The sequence below is a fragment of the Lampetra fluviatilis genome, chromosome 10, assembly GCF_964198595.1.
Source record: "Lampetra fluviatilis chromosome 10, kcLamFluv1.1, whole genome shotgun sequence".
NCBI lineage: Eukaryota > Metazoa > Chordata > Hyperoartia > Petromyzontiformes > Petromyzontidae > Lampetra > Lampetra fluviatilis.
In genome coordinates, this window is record NC_136284.1 from 9,201,832 (window position 1) to 9,216,497 (window position 14,666).

The 14,666-nt window shown below is 51.1% G+C and overlaps 1 protein-coding gene across 4 annotated transcripts in view; it reads right to left on the reverse strand.

The window, feature by feature from the left end:
* LOC144934540 (arf-GAP with GTPase, ANK repeat and PH domain-containing protein 1-like) overlaps positions 1-14,666 on the reverse strand; it is a 121,679-nt gene that overhangs the window by 39,817 nt on the left and 67,196 nt on the right. For all 4 annotated transcript variants that reach the window (XM_078860441.1, XM_078860442.1, XM_078860440.1 and 1 more), the window contains exons 6-10: positions 13,818-13,952; positions 11,976-12,103; positions 10,056-10,247; positions 9,109-9,201; positions 1,267-1,371 (exon numbers count right to left, since the gene is read on the reverse strand). In XM_078860441.1, coding sequence (XP_078716567.1) covers positions 1,267-1,371; positions 9,109-9,201; positions 10,056-10,247; positions 11,976-12,103; positions 13,818-13,952 — 653 coding nt within the window. The remainder of the gene's footprint in view (positions 1-1,266; positions 1,372-9,108; positions 9,202-10,055; positions 10,248-11,975; positions 12,104-13,817; positions 13,953-14,666) is intronic.

The window sequence follows — 14,666 nt, forward strand, 5'->3', positions numbered from 1 at the left end:
ACTGTTTGTTACTTCCAACCTGCACACACTCTTCGTGTGATTTGTATCTCATCATTTCTAGAAAGTCTTAGAATTAGGTTTAACCAAGATGTGATTCTACACATGTATTGTGAGCGCGGTACCCGGCTTTAATGCATTAATCGACGAATCGTCACCAACCGAGGCCATGCCCATCAGCTCTGAGACCTCAGTAAAATCAGCTGTTGAGACTGGCGCTCCTGGATGCAACATTTGTGAATTTTACATTGAATACAAAAAGTTTGTCTATTTCTCAATATCCAATAATGGGTAACTTCTCCTATGCCAAATTTATACTTTTTACCTGTAACCATTCTTAAAATTATAGATTTGAAGTTTTCGTGACTGCAAGGATTCATACTCACGCAGGTACGTGACTTGACCGAAAAAACCAAAGAGTATGCGTTCTTAAAATTACATTTCAATCAAGGCCCCATGGTGAATAGTCTGCAAATCTAGTCTGCAACTATTCACTCAAAAGATCACGTTTACATAAATATGTTAGCTTTTCAGGCCACAGTGTTATCGACGAAAGTGTTGAGCGACTGCGGGGCGTGTCTGCGGAGGGCCAAGCGGGCGAGATCAGTGGGTGGCGAGCCTCCGGACGCAAGTAGCGGGGGCCGCTCGCTCACCCACAGGCCACAGCCACCGGCTATATCACTGCCAGATTAAGCGCCTAACAATCCACTGATCCTCGAGACCAACACGGGTTTCCTAGGAAAATCCCGAGAGCAGCCATTGTGCGAGGGGATTACTGGGGTGGATTAGCCCGTGGGTGCCGTGCGTGCGGCCTAGGCCGGGTTAACTAGCGGTCACAGATCCTCAGAGCCTCCGTGCCCCTCGCCGGATAAGCAGGCTCAAGGAAGAGAACAACGCAAGCAGTTTTATGTGCCCACGGAAGAGATCTGTGACCACCGGCGCTTGCCGTGTAAATGAGAGGCCAATTATGATCTACGCCAGCTGCAGTCGTGCCACAAAAAGGCGTTCGCCGTCACTATCATCATCACGCCCGCAAAGTAATGCTCGTAAATTTAAAGGAATAAACTCAGACCGCAGTGATCATGTGCGTTCGACAGGACGGCAATTAATTATATTTCTGGAAAGGTAGTAAATTGGAGTACGAGCGAAAGCCCACGTGAACTGTAAGCGGCGGATGTTAACGCGTCGGAACAAATGCAGTACTGGGGGGGGGGGTGGAGAGGGTAGTGTCTCTGGGTAACTGATGCGTGCGGCACGATCGCTGCTCACATGCAGGCTCGGGTGGTAGGTGAGGATGCCGTTGTCGCACAGGGTGACGTATTTCTTCTTCCACTCCTTGTTGAGCGACTTCCCACTGCGCTTCAATAGAACTCCCTTGGAAAGGGGGGTGGGGGGGGGAAGAGACAAAAAAGGACATTGTCTTGCGCGCCCATGAATGAAATATCCATTGTACGTTAGCGCAGCATTAGCGACGTAATTGATGCCAGAAAAATTACAGAGGGGATATCAGACGGTCTTGAAAATGCACGAGAATTAGCGTTCCGCCGGGCACGCTCGTTAGGGGACAAATGCCCGCCTTTCACGACCGGCATTGTCCACGAAAAGCGCTTTGCTCCAACGCGGCATTCCTCATTCGGACAGCGACGTTTGTGCCCGACTGGTGAGAAGGAAGCGAAAAGACCACGCGAGCGTGCCGCGTGCTCTTGCAGGATAAACATTTCAAACCGCCAAGTGAATCTCGGCTCTTGACTTTGCGTGACTTCCCCCCAACCGTTACACCCGGCGAGTCAGAATGCAATCTCTTGTGCTCCCCTGCCCATTGACTTTCCGGCGGCGGTGGCGGCCGTGGCGAGAGGAGGCAGCGTGGCTAATGTGACCCCGTTTAACCCCGGCGCCTCGGCCCGTCCCACCCCCGGAATAAAACTGCCCTTTGTTGCGGCGCTCATCGCTCACTCGCGGAGGCACTTCCCAGCCCGGCCGGGAGAGAAAGACGCGTGAGGGGACATCTTTTCCCAGCAGCCCCGTCGTCGCGGCCGCCACCACCGCCACCGCTGCGTTTCCACGCCCCTCAGGGATGCGGGCCCCACCTCATGAATCTCCTATTAATCACACGCCGGGGACACATCCCCAGCCCACTGCCCTTTCCTTCACTTTCACTGCGCCGCTTATAGTAGTTGGTAGGAGTCATAGCAATAATGATGATGGGGAGTGGTGGTGCAATGGTTAGCACGCCGTTTGATGAAGCACATAGTTGATTTTGTTTAACAAAATACATTATCCATCCTAGCGTAATGACGACCCAAAACTATGCCCGCTTATCTTAAAATATTTACATGGCGAGCGCACTGCATTGTAAACCCGTTGAGCTGAATATAGCGATTCCCTTCCGTCGCTAACATTCAATGACGAAGCGGTCCTGGGCTCCCCACCTTCAGCAACGTGCACCGACCAGTACAGCCGTCCTTGGGGTACCACGAATCAGGGCGACCGCCCTGGGCCCCACTCTTTGGGGGAGGGGGGGGCGCCACGCTTCGACGTCACGGTGTCAGATGCAGTACTTCCGGTTAAGTTTGAAGGCATTGGGGGGGCCCCACACGGTGGGATTTGCTCCAGGCCCCGCACCATCCCCCCCCCCCATGGGCGTCCCTGTTAACCAATGTAGTGAAGCATGGTCAAACAACCACAAAAACCGACACGTTGCAGGGAACCCTTCATCCAGCAGTGGTTAATAAAGGGATGTGCGAACAATAGTTCATAACAAACAAAGCCCAAAGCCCCCACACTTGCGATCCACCGCGGCAGCCGCCGGTGGCGGATTTTTTAATCAACGCATCGTGGCGACAGTCGGAGGCACGCTCGCTCGAGAGGCGGGGTAAAGCTGGGATATACCGCGTTTGGCTAGACAACAAATTCGACATTAAATATTCAGTTTTCGCCAGTCCGCATTAAATATTTCACTTTCGCCATCTTGCATGAAATATTTAATTGCGTTCGTTTTACGCCGCACAATAACACATTTTCCTTTGATGCGTCTGAGTTAATGCCAGATAAAGCGTTTTAATAATGCAGTTCAAGCGAAGGCGGTGGGAGACACGTGGCAGGGACTATGGAAGAAATGGAGGAGGAGGGGGGGCATTTTCTCCATTGTCCATAATTATACCTAATCATCATCACTCTTTCTGAAGCCACTTACACCTAACGGAGCCTTTTAGTGCAGAAATGAAGCCAGATTGTTGATGAGATATGATTATAGAGCCTGCCCGCGATAGCACTGTCACACCAGAGGAGTAAAAAAAAAATTAGAAAAAGAGATCAGAACGCTTACGCCAATTCATTACGGATTAACGGCGCAAAATACAGAGCGGAGGGAAAGCACGCGTCGGAGTAAGGCCCTGTTCCGAAGCAGCTGCCAAAAACCAAACTACACAGTGACTCGAAAAATGTAAATCTATTTTTTATACATATAACATTGTTGCCGTCATAAAGACGAGGCCTGAGGCTGATTTAACCGCAATCACTTTGAAAATTGGCGATCATAACACAAAGCACGGTGACATGTTTTTTTTGTTGTCAAAGAACACATTCGTGCGGCACCGGCGATGCCTGTAATCATAAACAATTATAGGCACGCAGGCAGGTTCACACAGAGCATCAATCCGCTTGATAGTACGCTAATAGGGGGCCGTCAAATGGCACATATTGTATTGTCCTATCGATCTCCCAAGTCTCAATTCTGAAAACCTATCCATATTTATATTGCGACAAACGACATCAATTAAAGGGCGGTATTGGCCGCGCTCTCGTTATGCACGGGCCATGGAGCGCCTGTTCCCCCCCCCCCCCCCCGTTTATCCCCATTAGCATGCTGCCCCGCTCGTGATGGATGGAACGCCAAGACGCCTTTTTCCAGCCTCTCAATGCCTGTGGCAAGATAAAGGGCCGATGGGAGGTCTCTTGCCTGCCTTTCTCATGGCTTTATAGGGATCTGTGCCTCTGCTCTGTGCCGCTGGGCCAGCCCTCGCATGGGGAGGGATGGGGTGGGGGCGTTTAATCCCACTAGAAACAGGCATTCTCATCCCGTGCCGCTCTTCCAAGCCTCGGGGCCCGTCCACCTCCAGCCCCCACGAAACCCAGGCCGCCCGATTTCTGGTCCTCACTCTGCTGAGGCAGCGGCTTGTCAGAGGTCGGGAGCGGGTCAACAGGGGATTAAGATAACCCCGACAAAATGACTTAACGACCAGCGGATCCTTTCCACCATCGCCCCCCGGCCGTAGTCTCCCCCCCCCCTCACCACGACCCGCTCCGTTAACTGGGCCGTTGATCAACAGACACAGAAGGAAGTTTTCTCGAAGCTTGTGGCTACATCATGAATTTGCATCAGGGAGCGGGCCGCGAGTTGGCGTCGAGTCTGGGTGAATTTACCTGCAGAGCAGGGCGTGCGTTCAGGAGTGTGATAATAAGGCGACATTGGTTCGTAAAGGTACGGAGAGAGTGCTGAGAATATTTGCTAAAAGGGCAAACTGCACAGTCACCGACGGAACCCGTTTAGTAAATGATTATCGAGCAAGTTTTTTTTTTTCCTGGCATTTCCATTTTAATGAGAAAAATTAGAAGATGTTTTAATTATCACATTTAATGCTCCGATGAAACATATTTTCGCCTAAAAATATATATATTTAATCAAAGACATTTTGTCACATCACAAGCAGAGCTGTGTATGGATGAGAATACAATTACACAAACAAGTCTGAGATCATTTGGCACGAAATGTAAAAAGGGAACAAAATATTCAATTATTTTAAAGATCGCAAATTGACAAAAAGAAAATGCAACGAAGCACGGTGTTTTTTTACATTAATAAACCGCACTTTGAAAAAGTAATTAAACACCTACTGTACACGGCGTACATAAACACGGGCGCAAATACGTCTGTGCGTGCTTGTATAAAGCGGAAATTTGAAAAGGGTTCATGCGAGACGTGTCGTTGCCGCGATTTATGCGCCCTTGTCGGCCCCCTATTCTGCCGAGCCTTACTAATGGAAACAACCGCTCGCAATTAGACAAGATTAATCCGGAATGGTAATGGCCTGTGTGATGAATATGGCCTAGCCCTAATGGCCCCGCTGATTGAAAAGGGGCCGGACGTGCTGTCTCGTTAGTAATATATATTTGTTTCGATCTCCCCGCGCTGCGGACGCAACAGCATGCGCTCACGCGTCCTGCTTGTTCGTGTCCTGTTCACTCGCGTCCTGTTCATATCGTGTTCATATCCTGTTCGCATCCCGCTCATAACCTGCTCGCTCGCACCCTGCACGCGCGCTCATGTCCTGTTCATATCCTGTTCGCACCCTGCTCGCTAGCGTCCTGCTCGTATTCGGTTCACGTCCTTCTCGCGTCCTGTTGTTGAAGTGACAGTGTCCAGTAAAACCTCTCAAAGTCGGACTCGAGTAAGCCGGAATCTGAGCTGATGTGCAAATAAATAAGATGTAAAACACACGTGTTTAAACATTACAAAGTAGAACACCAAATTCTTCAGTCAATCCTCAGGCATCCGTCTCACGCATCGACCATGACCAATCCACTGCTGGATCTGTTACACTCAGTAGAGCAAAAGCAATCGTGATAAGAGGAAGAAATTGGAGAGCGAGAGGACACGTCTGGACGAATGCAAGCGGCTTGCGGTGAAAGACGCTCGAGCGAAGGACTTGTGTTTTACAAGCTCTGAGACACGAAGCACGAGGAGCAAGAACAACAGGCTAGGAGCCGGGGAGCCTGGGAGAACCGTTTGGCTCACTCTGGGCGATAATAAACCTCCTGGAGCGCACGTTTTAATTTTTTTTTCTCTCTATCACTGCCGCTCGCTCTCATTAGTGACCGGCGGACGAGCACCACTGCCCCCCCCCCACACACACACACACCTCCCCCCCCCCCCCAGCAGGGAGCTCACACCACCTGGAGTTCATTACAGCGGTGATTATGACTGTGATTAAACCGCTCACACTGCAATACACAAAGACAAAGATTCCCCATACTGATTTTAACAGACTGTTAGGGCAAGTGCTGTTAGCGAGCACCTATGTAGGGCCGGCACGGCACACGAGGGGGTGGGTGGCCAACACCACGCCCGGCCGCCTTTGTCTCCCCAGTGGCGATGTATACACACTGCACCAGGTACTCATTTTAGGCTTAATCAGTCTAGGGGATCCCCAGGACCGGTTCAGATAATCGTCACCGGTGTTGGCCATGAGCAGGAATCAGAACTCGGGTCGCCGGGTTCATAGCGCAGTGCGCTAACCGCTACACTACCGCTCCCCCTGCAATGCACACACAGATGTACGGGGAAAATACTGGCAAATATTCCACCTCCACCCACTCCTGCCCACCCCACCCCACCCCCCCATAGACTCGTGGAGTAAGTGCTGCCTGCCATCAGTGAGCACATACTGACTAAACTAAACTACTTTTATTTTACCAGGTAAGGCCCACTGAGCTATATCGCTGTTTTTCTGAAGCGACCTGGCTACAAATGATAGCTCGACTAAGTGGCTTATCACGTGGACATTTATAGTTGCCAAATACTCTAAACGCGTGTTGATTCTATGTGTGGAGGGAAAATCTGGAGGACCTGGAAAAAAAAATCCACATGAACACGGGGAGAACATGCAAACTCCAAATATACAGGCGTCAGGGTCGGGATTGAACCCTCGACCTCCTGCAGTCCAGATATAGATCAAAGATGTTATCAGGCCACTAGGTAGTTGACAACATGGCTGGCATGGTGATCAAGACCGTGGTGTGGCCAGCACCGTAACCGGCCGCATTTGTCTCCCCCCCCATCCCCTAGTGATGTTTACATGCCGCACCATAAGTATTAATTTACGGCTAAGCTGACCTCGGGGAGGTCAACGATGGTTCAGATCTTACTTATCAATTAAATATTTGAAATTGAACTCAAGTCGCCGGTTCGTAGCGCGCTGTGCCAAACCACTGCACCACCACTCCCCACATCTGGCCGCAACACACGTACACACAAACAGTACAACAGGCGCCATTCGCCACTAAGTGACAGTGATGTAACCACAGATCTTGTGCCACAAGAGGTGCAAGTACAGCAAAAGGACAAAGGCCTCCCATATATCCTTGATCGTACGGTCAGGGAAACAATGCAGCCCGATCCCAAAGAGTGACCGAGAATGTGAGTAAATGAGTGAGCGAGCCAGTTAATAAGTGGGTAAGCGAGTATGTGAGAGAGTGAGTGAATGAGTGAGCGAGCCGGTGAATGAGTAAGTGAACAAGCGATTACGTGAGAGAATGAGTGACTGAGCGAGTGAGAGAATCAGTGAGCGAGTCAGTGAATGAGTTAAGTGAGCAAGCGATTATGCGACAGTGACCGAGCCAGCGAGTGAATGAGTAAGCAAGCCCGTGAATGAGTAAGTCAGCCAGCGAGTAAGCAAGCGTGAGAGCGAGTGACCGCGCAAATGAATGAATGAGTGAGCAAGTGAGCAAGCGAGCTAGCGAGTGAGTGGGTTGAGCGAACAGGCAGATGGGCTGGGACGGTCGGGACGGGCGATAAAGCGAGCTGATTAAAAGACTGGGTGTCGTAACGGGGCCATAACAGGTGGAGTCCTGCCCAGATGGGACGCCGCACCAGGCGGCCAGGAGACACGGCTCGCGTGCCGCGTGGCCGGGATGTCAGCATATGGTGCCGTCTAATCCCGCGCACAATCACCCACCGCAGCGTGTCGGGGAAGCTACTGCCAACAAGGGCATCAGGGCGCTCGCGCACCTCCCGTGCCGCCACTCCTGACAAATGACTCGTGTTCTACGCGCGGATTAAATTTTCTACACGGCTCTGTTCGGATCGGCGAGCCGTAAATACATCCACTGCAACTGGGCTCGCTATGGCTGTGGCTACCAGACCACGTAGACTCCAGCCTGCCAACGATGCCGGAGAATATTGCGGTGGGAAAGTGATGCCTGCGTCTATGAATGAGAACGGTGTTTTAGTGGGAGGGGAAAGATTAAGAAGACACCGTTGTGTTTACTTATGGCTCTTGTCGCCCCCTCCGGCCATCAGGATCTTCTCTACACCACAGGTTCCATTGATAAGTTGGCAAAACGGGAGAAATGCATCGCAGCATGGCATCACTTTGGCGAATGGTGCCTACGTTTGTGAATAAAACGGCGGCAGAATTTAATTAAAACATCTGGAAAGTTCACATCATAGAGGTATTTGGGTGAGGTCGCATATAGATATAAATGTGTCGTTAAACCCGCAACCACCATCCGGCACAGACAATTAATAAGGTTTGTCACGTAAACAAAACATGCCAATTCTTTACTGGTACAGCACACCAGTGTGTTGGAGAGGAAACCCACAACATTTACAATTCGAGTACAACGTTTCACCGATAATCACAACCAGTCTTATCAGGCGCTGAACTAGTAATTAATTGGCACGTTCTGTTTACGTGACAAACCTTACTAATTGGCTGTGTCGGGTGGTGGCGGGTTTAACGACACATTTACGCGATCTAACCCCAAAACCTCTATTATGGATAACATTGGTCGCGAAAGCTTACGTGTTAAACTGGAGAGTTCACGTTTGCCAAAACATGAATTAGGGCACCCATGCACGTTCGATGCATTGAGTGCATGATAGGGCCATGTGGTCGTATTGTTCACACTGGCCGGGATCTTCATTTGTTGGGAGAGTGGGTAACATGCCTCTGAATTAATATATTTTGTCCCCGTTATATAATTATATCGTGATGCTTGCATCATCTTGGTCAAGAGATGAAGAGATTAACATACTGGCCTCTCACAGAGAGCAGTGCATCACGTTGTGTCAAAGAACAGTCCCCGGGAGATGACGTCAAAGAACTACTACTGAAGCCCGTTCAATTGCCTCTTATCCACACTGGGGGTCCCGCACATTTCAGATTTCCTCCAAAGAATTCTCATCGCATGGCAATCAACCCAAGTGGAGACCATCAATTGCTTTAACACTGCGAATCCAGTTTAACCACGGGTGGCTGACACCTGGATTCGAACCCAGGTACTCAGCGGTGCCAGTTCAATGTCTTGACGCGGCCAGCCCAGCGCACGCACCTGCTTGATGGGGATGGCTCTGCCACTGCCGATGTTATCGGACTTCCCTTCTCCGCTCTTCTTCTCCTTCTCCGTGTCGCTGCCCTTCCGTGACTGCAGAGGAGGACGTGGTGGGGAGGGGGGGGGCGAGGAGTTGGGGCGAGAGGGGAGCGGTTCGGAAGGAGGAGGCTCATGAGTGCAGGACAACTACGACTGCTGTGTATTAGAATGAGGGGGGTCCATGCAATTCCCCATGTCCCATTTACTATTACACACAAGAGTTTTAATTTCAATGACACTATCATTTCATCGTTTCAATTACATTTCCCCAATTCAACCTGGTAACAGCCTGTAGGAGAGTGTTATTGCTTTCTTATTAAGGTAGTATATATGAGTAATTGTAATTTAGTATCGATGGTGATTACATTTTTACAATTTTAGGAATGAAATCTGCAAAAAGTGCAAAGTACTTTGGAACATTCCCTTTTTGAGAATGATGCTCATGGTGCTGCAATACACCTTGAAAAAAAAATTACCCTTTCCTGGTTACTAAAATGATGATCATCTATCCACATTTCTCAGGATTCTTGGGATTAAGTGGGAATGCTTGCTTGCGGCTTCAAATAACCAACCTCACATTTCAAAATGACACAATCCACCTGAAAACCTAAGGTGACAAACAAAACCATCCACAATTATCATAAACCCTATTGTCCTCAACTGCCTGAGTGGCCCGGTCAATGGCCTGGCTATCGGGTGTACAGGCGGTGCAACTGCACCGGGGCCCACGGACCGGAGGGGCGCAGTTCGCCCGGTGAAATTCTACGGGAGGCCCCATTTCATTCCTTGCAAGCACCAGGGCTCGCACCAAGCCCGCCACGTGGCTTGAGCCTGATCCGGTCTATTGCCCCTGTGTGCGTGTGCACCTGTGCAAGCGAGAGAGAGAGAGAAAGCGGCAGCCTTTCTACCGTGAAGAGGTTGGAGCGGCGCTTGGACTGCTTGCGCACGGGCGTCGGCGTGCCCGAGGAGGAGGGCACCGTCTCAAGGCGCAGCTCCTTCTGGCTCGTGCTGGGCGTGGACGGCATCGACGAGGAGCAGTCGCTGGCGCCGCCCCCGCCACCGCCGCCACCGCCACCAGTGCTGTTGGTCGCTATAGTCACCTGCAGACCACGCGTGTCCAGAGCTCATGTCACGGAATATTTCGAGTGCTCAGGCAGCCAATTCGAAGCCAGCTGCCTCTCTGTATGCATGCATGTGGCACTTGGTTCGCGCCGTACGTAGCCAACCGTGCTAATCGGTAGAGGCCAAAGCACCTAGAAGTAGTGAATAGCGATTTACAGCCCGATGTCAGTCCACCAATCGATGAAGGCCTCCTGTGGTTGTTATTGGATCATATTTCACCGTGCTGGTCAGTGACGGTGGGGAGAATTGATGTTGGAGCGTGGAACAGTCCAACCATGAATTTGGCTGCACTGCCCTCTGCTGTCAACATATGGGACCAGCTCGTGATTTATTTTTTAATGAATACTCTCCACATGCTCTCGGCTGATTGTGTTTTTATATATTTACACGGTTCGACACGTTTCAAACTACATCTGACGTATTTACATTTTTGTGAGATCCCAAAACGTGGTCTCAAGAGATTGTGGAGCGACGTGGGCAGAAGGACTAGGCACATAATGACGCGTCGATCCATCGATTTAAACAGACTCCAAACACCAACGACACGTGCATCAAACCATGTCTTTAGATCAGTGGCCTAGCTATCGGTGTGGGCAGGGTGCTGGGACTGCACTGACTCCTCCCACTTCTTAGACGTGGCCCAGACCCCTCCAGTTTAGGAAAACGGAATTTGCCACGGCACCCCAATTCATTCCTCGCACCAGGGCCCATGCCAAACACACTCCGCCACCGGCCCCGCGGACAAAGTGGTAATGGGGCCACTACATCGTGTGATGCATGCCCATCCACCTCTGTCTCCCCAGCTAAAACGCTGGTGCACGACAGGCCGACTCGACGTGAGGTTCACCCACACCGTCCGCACACGGCAATCGCTATCACTGCACATGGCTCAGAGTGAAAAGTGGGTCACTGGGATTAATGCAGAGTGCAGGGTTGATATGACACGTTCACGAACTTATGTATTCATACATTCAAACACGCTGGCATGCACTCACACACACACACATACAAACACGTGCAAATACGTACATACACACACATGCACAGAGACACTTGCACATGCACTTATTTGCACGTGCAAATACTTACACACACAAACATGCATATGCACACACACACTCACCTACACACATCAGTACTTGCACATCCACAAACTCCTGCACACACACTCGTTCTTAGACACACGCACGCTCATGCACACACTTAACAACAAACTTGCCAACAGGCACTCATGCACACTCATGTATACTCACGCACTCTCATGCAATTACAACAAGCATATACACGCGGTCATACATACATACACACTCACCTAGCTGCGTGCACACAAAAGCAAACATCTCCTGTATAGCCTTAACAAACTGTAGGGGCAAGTGCCGTTAGCGAGCACTGATGAAGGCCAGCACAGCACAGGAGGGGGTGGGTGGCCAGCACCACGCCCAACCGCCTTTGTCTCCCAAGTGGCGATGTTTACACACCGCACCAGGTGCTCATTTGAAGCCGATTCGGCCTAGGGAAGGTCCAGGACCGGTTCAAATATTCACCACCGTTATTGATCGTGAATCGGCAACCCGAGAATCGAACTCGGGTTGCCGGGCTCGTAGTGCCCGCTGTGCCACTGATCCCCCCCCACAACACATGCACACACGCGCACACACACACACAAGCGCACACACACAAGCGCACACGCGCCGTCACCGCCTCACCTGGTTGACGTGCACGGGTGGCATCGCTGCCGACGAGACGCACGTGTGGCTGGGCGAGTTTGGCAGTGACTTGCACTGCCCGATGGAGACCTGCTGCTTCTTCCTGGACGCGACGATCTTCTGAGCCACTGCCCAGGGAGGAAAGAGACGTTTGTGCATCGCTGAAGGTGCGCAGGAGAGACCGCCGCGTTCGAAATCCCGCCGCCGGCTGATGCACTGAGAGTTGTGGGAGACATGCGGGCTGTTGCAAATGGTCGGGGCTATTCAACGCTGTTGCCCCCCTATTCTCACAGTTGAAACAAATAGGTCAAGCGTTAAACGTGGGACTGCGTTGCCACCTGCTGGCTTCGCCCGAGTCGTGCACGCGCTGGGACAAAAGCGTGCGCGCATTCAGGTTAATGCGAAACACGCGCGTGCATGCATTTCGCGGGTGGCCTCGGCTAAAACACGAGAGAGTTGGGCAGCGAGTAGCAGGAGGGATGCACGTGGCAGGAACCGCCCCGGTCTGTTCACCCATAATGCCCGGCGTGTCCCGTGATCTCGCATCAGTTAGCGTTCGACACTGAGCACAGCGTCAAAGTGCACCTAGCCTGGCACAAGCGCCATTGTGGCATCACCACCAATAATCGGTGTGGTTGAGCGAGCTAAACATTTTTCAGTGCAACTGCAAGTGTTTATTTTAATTGTTTTTTTCTTATCGCAGTTGCTGATATGCACAGTCCCAGAGGCCTATAATAAAAATGAAAGAGATCAACTAATGATAGTCCAGCGGTTAAGAACGTGGCTTCTTGCATCGAGCGAGTTTGTGGGAACTTGAGGCAAGAGGCGATGGGAGTGACTTCTCGAGACAGCGATGGCGAGCACGAATCAAGAGTCCACAAGGTAAGAGTCGACACGTTTCCTGAATTGAGCAAGGTTAGAGGAACTTGGGGAAAATGGATTGCCCAAGATTCAAGCAATGCAGGAAAATAAGGGGGAAGATTTGAGAATCGGATGTCGAACACGGTAGGTTTGAGAGAAATCGAACAATCTAATCGAACTAGTCCTCAACATGGGCGGAGGAATAATAATCCATAATACATGCTTTTTTGGGTTATATCGCGTAAATATATGAATGTGTCGTTAAACCCGCCACCACCCAAATCGGTCAATTAGTCAGGTTAGTCATGCCACAGCATTTACAATCTGAAGTACGACGTTTAGCCATTAATTACAACTAGCTTCATCAGGCGACAGCCATACATTTGGTGGCGGGTTTAACGACACATTTATATATGTACGCGATCTAACCCAAAAAACCTGTATTATGGATGATATTGGTCGCGAAAGCCTACGTGTTAAACAGGAATAATAATAGCAATGCTGATTATTATATCAACTTGTAACACGCCGCACGGCACTCAATCAATCACGAAGAGACAGAACGAGAGGTGCGAGGAGAAACAATAGACGACCAGGACGGCAGCCATGCGGTGAACCAGTGTCAACAATTGCCCAAGCTCTGCAGTCCTCTGTATATTAAGGTTTTATCGGCCAGGGGGGAAACACTCTATCCCAAATGGGTGCAGTCCACATTGTTTTGCTCTACTGCCTTCTCCTGGCGAGCCAGGGTATGGCACCTCCACGACGTCTACGGGAAGGGAGTTTCCGAGCATCTGTGCGGTGTATTATCAGCCCTCACCTCCACACTGCTCGATTACAGGCGAGCACCACCACCATCCGTATCAAGGTGTGGAAGTTTCCGATAACTCCATCGCTCACTGGGGCGAGTGTGAGCGTGCGAGCATACGAGTGTGAGCGTGCGTGCGAGTGTGAGCGTGGGAGAGTGAGCGTGTGTGTTACCATCCTGGAAGACGCGCTCCACGTTGAGGCCGTAGGTGGAGCACGTTTCGTAGTAGGTGCAGCGCTTGAGGTCATTGGAGAGCTTGCGTGCGCGTGTGTCGTCGATCACGCGCGGATTTGTGGCGCTGATGGCGTCTGCAGGATTTAGACGGACGTTGACGGTGATGAGAGGCGGTAACAGCCGTGATGATGATGACGATGATGATGATGTTGGTGACGATCGTGGCAATGTGAACAATTACGACCTCGCCAACTGGACATCTGTGAAACCTACCAGACATCTGCGAAATAGAGCTTCATCGCTCATTGGATTCCTCCAGCACAATTAAATATTCTGATTCTGATCCACAGACGGCACCGTCATAAAAAAGCAATCCCCCTGAGTGCAACAGGGAGACCAAACCCAATCTGAGACGTAACAGTGGAGGAGCAATCATTAATTTTTCATGTCGGCCACGCAACATTAGCACGAGCGAGAGAGGGCCCCCCCCCCCCCCCCCCTGCACGGGAAGCCTCCGAAGATTCTTCGCACGGCGTCTCCACGCGGCTCTTCCGGTCCGCCGAGCACCGCGGTTCCGCGATGTGGCACGTTGCTATTTTGGTTCTGCGCGGTGGCCTATTTCTTTGCGGGCTCGCTTCGAGTTGGTTAACGTGAGCAAGCGCCGGCGAGCGACAATAACGTTCACGTGCGTCGACAAGACCCGACCACCCCAGCCGCAAGAACTCACACGCGAACTCACAAGCAAGCGCACACATGACCTAACACGTGAACTCACACGCAAACACATACACGAGCACGCACGTGAAGGAAAAGCCACGAATCGCAGGGACGCCGCCTCGTCACGCAAA